The sequence below is a fragment of the Aegilops tauschii genome, chromosome 3 (assembly GCF_002575655.3).
Source record: "Aegilops tauschii subsp. strangulata cultivar AL8/78 chromosome 3, Aet v6.0, whole genome shotgun sequence".
NCBI classification, from domain to species: domain Eukaryota; kingdom Viridiplantae; phylum Streptophyta; class Magnoliopsida; order Poales; family Poaceae; genus Aegilops; species Aegilops tauschii.
The window spans coordinates 583,795,251-583,803,005 of record NC_053037.3 but is presented as its reverse complement, the minus strand read 5'-3'; the positions used below and the strand labels follow the sequence as shown (position 1 = coordinate 583,803,005).

Sequence of the window (7,755 nt, the reverse complement as noted above, 5' to 3'; positions counted from 1 at the left end):
GCACACAGCCTCTGAAAAGCAGGTTGGTTGCACGACTCACCTTCTAAAGTACTAATTGTTCTACATATACGAACTTACTTAGTACCCATCGATACTACCACAACTTTGTGCAATTTTGCAGGATTGACCACCCCCTTCTCTGTATGTTGGTTTCTATGGAGAGAGCAAGTGAAACCGTCGAAGAACTGATAAAACAGAGACAGAGACTGCATAACTCATCCACGTCGCGACAACATTCTCTGCGCTTGTTCAGGTGGGTAACCCCTTTCTCTCTTTTGCTCACGTATTGGTGCAACTCCAGTTTAAATTTCTGAGCTTTCTTTGTATCTCAGGTTGGATAAGACAGCAGTCAGGCTGAATCATGATGGGAGTCGACGGCAAAGGTCAGAACTCTCTGTCAGATGGAAGAATGAATGACAGAATGAATAGTCGTGATGAGAGTTTGACACACATTGTTTTCGCTATTGTATTTCTGAGTACCAGCTAGAGATGTACATGCTTGTTTTCATGGTGCATTCAGAATCTCTGTACTTGTGCTCAAATGATAGCTAATTTCTTGGCTTGTTTGGATATCTAATGCATGATGCTCCCTTGTTTAATCATCTGTCTTCCTGACAAAATGCAGTGGACTACATGTTCTTCACTTGATATTATTTGTTCTGTATTTCTCAGATTTTTCAACTGGGCTGCAGTTTGATCGTCATATACCTTACTCTGCATTGTCAACTTTATGGCTTAAATTCATTAGGTCGCAATGTCGGTCGCCTGCATGATGATGATGTAGTACAACAGGACACAACTCTCACCCTAAAACAAGGAAGCATCTCTCACCTACTGAAGAAGTTCTCTAAGCTGGAACGATATGAAATAGTACTACAAATCATCCTGGAATCAGCATTATGTCTTACAGGCTTGTCCAAAAGATTTGCAAAGCCGCGGACATTACATACCCATGTTAATAGGCCATGGTACTCTGCTCATGGTGAAATAGCAGTGGATACATACATTATAAATGTACAGTAGACTATTTATGTCTTTTATTGGAGAGTAGGTTTCAGCGTGAACGATTACCCTGATGTCTACTCATCCGAGTTGGAGATGCTCCCATCCTGGTGGTCCGTAGCATCGTTTTGTGCTTCTGGGTCACTCACAAATGACTTCCTATAAGATGCCATATTAATTGGGGATGAAACATACAATTCTCATACCATAATTGAAAAGAAAACGGCATCAAAACTGACGATGCCAGTGATTGCACACTGACTTACGAGCTGATTTAGTGATTTGAATACACTGACTTGCGAGCTGGTGCGGGCATACATGTACACTTACTTACAAGTTGCTGAGCAACTCTGCAGAGGAAAACGCAAAAATATGATCTAGTACTGATTCCCGAGACTTGCAAATTATTACCGTTAACATTTCAGGGATCAGCTTAGCAGCATGTCCATTTATATGCAACTTCAAACGATATGCGCAATATGTAACACATGCTGCTAAAGAGACTGACAAGTAAATATGTAATACACCAAAATAACATGGCTAATCCAAACAAGGACTACAAGTCACTAAGGAGCAATTGTACCTTTGGACAGTAACTTTCACATAGTTCCGTGATCCATACGAGTGCATCAACACATGCTCGGAAAGACCCAAAGAGGTGGCCTGAAATCAGAATCGGACAATGCAGCTCCCTCTAAGTTCTCAGCAACAAATTCCTCACAAGATCCATCGGCCAAGGAATACTCGATCCACTTTCTTTTGGCATCTGTGAAGTATATGCAGTCCCTTCGAACTCCTGGATGATCTGGACCAAGGCAACTTGCAAAGAAATAACCTGAAAAGCATGTCATTCCTTTCGTCGGAACAACACGGCCTACAAAGTAAAAGTATGACAAGAACAATGTGCAGTCACCAAGGCTAGTAGTCCTTGTCCACTTCCCCTCCCTTGACTGCCACCGGAAAACATGAAACTCCTCTGGGCAGTCCCCAACAGCGCTAATAAGCAACAACTCATCAAGACAGTCTGCGAGGCAGAAATATGAACTCCCATGTGCGGCCTGTGTATCCAAATGATCTCCAAGAAACCTTAATTCCACTGAATTCTTGTCTGACAGATTGGCCATGGCGAGACGGTAACATAGGCTGTTGGCATCTTCAGATCTGACCAGCGCATGCAGGTTGCCCTTGAGAAAGATCAAATCCTCAAGAACGTAGGGTTCAGTGCATGACGCCACGGGCCATTCAACATCCCCGAGGCGGCAATACTGGACGGCACGGCCGACGTCGGAACGAAGGCAAGAACGAGATCGCCGGAGAGGAGGAGGCGACAGAAGTCTGCTGGTGGATGGGGGAGGCAAAATCGCTTTCCTGTGAGGAGGTGGACGAAGGTGAGCTCACGGTGGTTGGGGCTATTCATGGCGATGCGATAGCCAAAAGAGTAGAAGGCGGCAGGGCTAGGGTCAACATCAGGGATGGGGCGGGGGAGGCGGAAGCGCAGGCGACGGCGGAGGGGTAGGTGGAACAGGGCTAGAGATCCCGGTACAAGGAGAAGGTGTGGGGTTTGGCAGGCGAGGTTGGACGGCAACGGAGGGAGGAGATCCCGGTAGGTTGCGCGGAGGGCGAAGAAATCCTGGAGGGTGGTCACGCGACTCGCGATCTGGGAGATGAGCTCGGGTAGGAAGAAGGGTGACGAGGTTGTTGCTGCGGGATTTGGCGACGAGGAGTTGGAGGAGGCCAGGGTGGTGGCCGGCAGTGATAATTTTCGTCGGTGCGTCGCCGTCTTCATCATTTCACTCATTGGATCTGCTGTTGGGTGATGTGTTGGATTTGCGAGTGTTCTTTGAAGAGAGAATTCCTTATCTCGCTCTTTCTTAAAATCTAATTCCCCTTTTGGCCCTAAGATTATCACATTTCCTTTTTTGACTCCACAATTTCATTTCCTTCCTTCCATGCATGACACTTTCATCATCTTTTTCCTGTTAACACCGTCAAGTGTGACTTGGAAAATCCTATTTACCTCTGCTTTAGCACGCTGTAGAAAGAGGGCAAAGGCGTGATGCCGAAGGGCGAAGGCCTACAGCTAATTAATTGTATGAAGCTAGCACAAGTATATGGGAAAAGCAGAGCACACAAGTTGAAGCAACGAAATATCAGTGTCACTAAGCCTACAGTTTTAGATTGTCCCAGCTAACATCTTTGCCTGAAAGTACACAGGTTGAACCTTACTGCTCTGACAACCCTATGCCTGAAAGGGATATTGCCGGAGGGGATAGGACAGCTCATTTGGCTACAAAAAATTTACATTAGTGTTTTCTCCAACCTGACATCTGTTCTGAAAGCATGAAGAACCTTAGGGCTCTCAGAATAATATGGTTGAACAAGTGCCAAGGCCTAGATGTATTGCCAGAAGCCCAGAATGGCTGGGACAGCACAATTCACTACAAGAATTGTCCATCATCCTCTGCCCCAACCTGACACCTCTGCCTCAATGTATACAGAACCTTGCCACGTTGAACAAGCGTGCCAAGGGCAGGATTCCCACAAGATTTCTCACATCCCAAAACTCACCTTACGCAACACTGGAGGTCTTGATCCTCCTCACCGAAAGAATGGAACTCCCTTCAGCCCGGTAAATATGTGTTCCTCCTATTTACTTATGGCTTCAATTGTACATGTTTTTGCAGTCTTACACAGTACTACCCAGAGGATTCGCTGGTATTTCACTTTTCACTCCCCTTTGTTTCAAATATATCATTGCACCTCTTCTCTGTATAATGTGGATCAGTGTACCTTCATCAATGTGTTTAAAACTAGTCGTTTACAAATACTTTTTCTGCACAAAGGCAGCGATTTCTTGATTGTATAGTTTCTGAGCCGAGTTTACCGCAAACCTCTGGCAGTGTGGACCATTGACAGGAAGGGTGACAAGAAACAATTTTTCTTTTACAGAACAGGGGTCGATTTATGGAGACCCTAGAGTTCGACTTCTGGAGAGTGGAGACGCTGGAGCGTCGACTTCTGGAGATGCAATGAGAGGAAATTACTAAATTAGATGGAGGTGATCCCATACCATACAGGGAGCTAAAGCAAAAAACCTGCAAGAAGTTAGAAGGAGAAACATATAATGTGTTCAGTCTGTCAGTGGTTTCACTAGTGTGAGAAAAGCCTGATGCTGGTGTATTCTGCAAATGTAGAACTTTATACATAAAGCTTTTCCCTGAACAATATCTCATTTTTCTGTTTCAGTATAAAGCAAGCGCACTCCCTATTGGGTTCACCTTCTGGCAAAAGCATATATGTATTGGTGGCGGAGTCGGAGGCAACCACGGCGCTATACTGGTGGTGAGTCCAATTGTATTTGTTATTTTTCACATGTAAATTTGCAGAAAGTAAAAACAATGTGTTATGAATGCAGGATGAAATGTTTAGTAACAACTGATTGATTGAACTACAGCCTACAGCTACACAAGCATCGCAGGGATTTTGTTTTTCCCATGTTGGGCAACAATGTTCAGTACCTCAAACGAGTCAAGTTAATTTTCAGCTGGCTGTAGTAGATCCAAAGTGCCTTGCAGAAGAAAGTCTCGGACCTAAGATGGCAAAAGAATCCACATTCACAAATCACAAGGTTGAGAAAGAACATGGACTCTGAAAATAGAGACATCTTATTTCTTTTTATTTACTAAAATGCTCTGTTTTTTGCCTTGCTGAAGCAAGAAGATAGTTTTTTTTTTAGGATTTGGCAGTGATCTGCCTATATTTTTTCCTGAAACGAAGGCAAATTTTTTGCCTCATATATTAAATAAGGAGATAGAGTTTGTTATAACAACGCGCCAAAAAGCGGCATGACAAGGAGATTGCCCACCACCCCTTGACGGATGATCTTGTGCCGGAACACCCTAGCCTTGACCCAAAGATTAGTCTCGTCGACGATGGTGTTGAGTAGAATGTGAGGAGGTGCGCTCGTGTGCCGGAACACCCTTGCGTTGCGCTCGTTCCAGATGACCCACGAGACAATCATGGTAATAGATGCCTTCGCTTTGCAGTCACTAGAGCCCGCAACGCATGTGCTCGCCCACCACCCCTTGACGGAGTCAAACAGGTGCCAACCGGAAGTGTCCAGGTCATGAATGTGAAGCTTCTGGATCACCATGGCCCAAAGCGTCCTTTTCTAAAAAAAATGGCCCAAAGACGAAGAGTGAAGCGGCACCAAAAGAAGAGGTGAGGGCCACATTCCTGGATCCCTCTGCATAAGGGACATGGGCCACAGTTTGGCCATCCACACTGCTGCAATCTGTCGGCAGTCCAGATCCTGTCCTGGAGGGCAAGCCAAGCAAAGAACTTGACCTTCGGGGGGGGGGGGGGGGGGGGGGGGGCAAATCTTCCATACCAATTCGTCCAAGGGCGATAGGACCAAACCCAAGAACTGCGCCCTGTAAGCGGAAGCCGCGGAGTAGAGCCCAGAACTCATATGCTTCCACAGAATATCGTCCTCAAGCTCATCTAAGTGCACCTCTTGCAGCAAAGTCCGAGGGTGATGATCCAAGCATTCTCCTTGAGGGTAGGAAGGTAGAGAAACATAGTTTGGAGTTACAAGATCAGGGCTAGGAGCCGCCCAGAACATGCTTAAGAAACATACGTAGAACATAGTCTGGTTCAGAGGGAGAGTCATTTTTCGCAGTGAACTCATCAGAGATTACTTACAAGCGGCCATGAGATAAATGGATTACTGTGACGCAGGTGAACCTACAGAAGATAACAAGAGGCGAAGCATCTTATTTGCTGAGCTGTGTTAACTAAAATAACTTTTTGTTTGCGTTGTCCTGGGTAATATCGAACCGTATCCTGAATATTGTCTAGTCTCCTCCTGCAACTATATAAAACTAACACGACAGGTGCGCCAGATCGTCCCAACCTCAGGATTTGGGCGGTGCATGTGACCATCCTCCCTCGTCTAAGTATGCTTCTTGTTGTGCTGCTGGGATTGTGGAATGTGGAGGAGATAATTTAGGATGACTTCAGTTGGGTGGTGCTTCTCGAGCACCCGGTCTCAAGCTCCAGGTTGAAATCCTAAGTCTGACCTTAGTTGGTTATACCTGGCAATGACGGTGTTTTTGCATCGTTACCTTATTGAAGGCATTTCCTGAAGTTTGCTCGGACTTGATTTTCAGGGTGAAAACCCATGATCTGGCCTTTGGTGATGGATCCGGCGACAACGACGCTTATGTGTCGTTTCCTTTTTGAAGGTGTTGCTTTTGAAGAACCCTTCTCGTAGTCCTTATGTTGTCAAAGAAAAAAGGATGGTGTCGATGGTCGTTGTTCTATATCGTCGATTGCTGTTTTGATCACTTCAGGATTTTTCTTTTTCATTCTTCACCTAGGCAGGGCTTCGGTCTTATATGACTTTGCTCTTTACCAACGTGATTCTTGTGTGTGTGCGTAGTGTTGGCTGTGTGTATCTTGGTTATGCAGGGACCGGGTATGTGCCCATTGTGTTTGTATCACTCGATGCTATATTATGAGTAAATAAAAAACGCCCTTTATTGTAAAAAGGACGATGTCCTTGCAGCTCAGCGCGCTGATGCGGAACAACGGACCGAGCTGGATGCAGGAGCTTCAGCGTGCCTTGGAACAGCAGGTTTGTTGCAGGGCTAAACTGCTAAAAAAAATGTACCTGCCGGTATAGAAACCACCTTCTCTAACATTGGTTCATAATGCAAATCGAGCAACTGAAACCGTGACACACTCGCATCAAGTGCTGATGATACATGAATTGAATCTCCAACGAGGCCATTGATGTGAGACTGCAGTATGAGGTTGCAACTGTTAGAATAATTCCGAGGCATACCGTCGATCATCCGAGGACCAAGCAATCACACGAGGCACGACACCGAAATTTGTTAACGAGATTCACCGATATGGCTACATCCTCGAGGCCTGACTACGTGCGCTCCTCCCCGTGACACCGTCACAATACCGCACACCGGCCACCCGGGCGGCGGCACACGCCGCCGGCTCCCCCTTGCGTGCATGTGCTATTATGTTGTCATAGATTATATCGTGTGTCTACCCCCACTATATATAAGAGGCCTAGGATACAAGTGTCCTAGTAGGACACGACTCCATATCCTATCTAAACACAATACAACTACAAGTCCAACTGTAACCTACCTTGTACACTATATTCAACACAATTCTAACAGCAATAAGGAACATACTCTGCCCACTTTGAGATGGGAATTAACCAACTTGCTCTCCCCCACACACGACGCTTTGGTGCAGTCCCGTCGTACATTTCTCTGAGATTGGTTCTCAGGTGGAAGGGAAGGCAGCAGAGTACAAGTGCCAATCTTGTCAGTCATGACAGCAGTAGCACGTCGAGTCGTGAGTCGTGACAGAGTAGAAGTGAAGGCCAAGATCGGGCTCGATCTGCCGGATGCAACAAATGGATGGCTGCCCGATCCAGTTGGAGTTTTGATGTTTCCTGTCCTGTATTGTATTCAGAGTGTCAGCTAGGCAGGAGGTTGATTGATAGGCAGAGTGAAGCAATCGAGATGTTGCGTGTGAGTATATGCCCTGGGCCTATCTGCAAGCCTGGCGAGGCGACGATTATAAATGTACGAAGGAAACTAGGAGTACAAGGAATCACCGTGAAGTTTCGCGAGGGGTAGTAATTTAGGATTATTTTTCCCGAGGTATGATAAGACCCCTAAAATTTCTCCTCCTAGTTGTTGGATGGATACTGCCCCTAGA

At 45.9% G+C, this 7,755-nt stretch overlaps 1 protein-coding gene across 1 annotated transcript; it reads right to left on the bottom strand.

The window, feature by feature from the left end:
• Positions 1-863: 863 nt before the first annotated feature.
• On the bottom strand, positions 864-5,155 carry LOC109741695 (uncharacterized). Its single transcript, XM_040402869.2, has 5 exons — positions 4,830-5,155; positions 4,521-4,592; positions 4,078-4,097; positions 1,586-2,395; positions 864-1,161 (listed from the first exon to the last, which is right to left on the bottom strand). The coding sequence occupies exons 1-4, from the start codon at positions 5,153-5,155 to the stop codon at positions 1,632-1,634; spliced, it is 1,182 nt and encodes a 393-aa protein (XP_040258803.1). The 3' UTR covers positions 864-1,161; positions 1,586-1,631.
• Positions 5,156-7,755: the final 2,600 nt, after the last annotated feature.

Excerpts from the sequence above, each read along its gene's own strand:
- LOC109741695 (XM_040402869.2), bottom strand. The coding sequence starts at position 5,155 with ATGGTGATCCAGAAGCTTCACATTCATGACCTGGACACTTCCGGTTGG. Across the intron at positions 4,593-4,829 it reads ATGCCGCTTTTTGGCGCGTT|GTCCGAGACTTTCTTCTGCA; the intron begins GTTATAACAAAC and ends TTGCCATCTTAG. Across the intron at positions 4,098-4,520 it reads ATTAACTTGACTCGTTTGAG|GTTTTTTGCTTTAGCTCCCT; the intron begins GTACTGAACATT and ends AACTTCTTGCAG.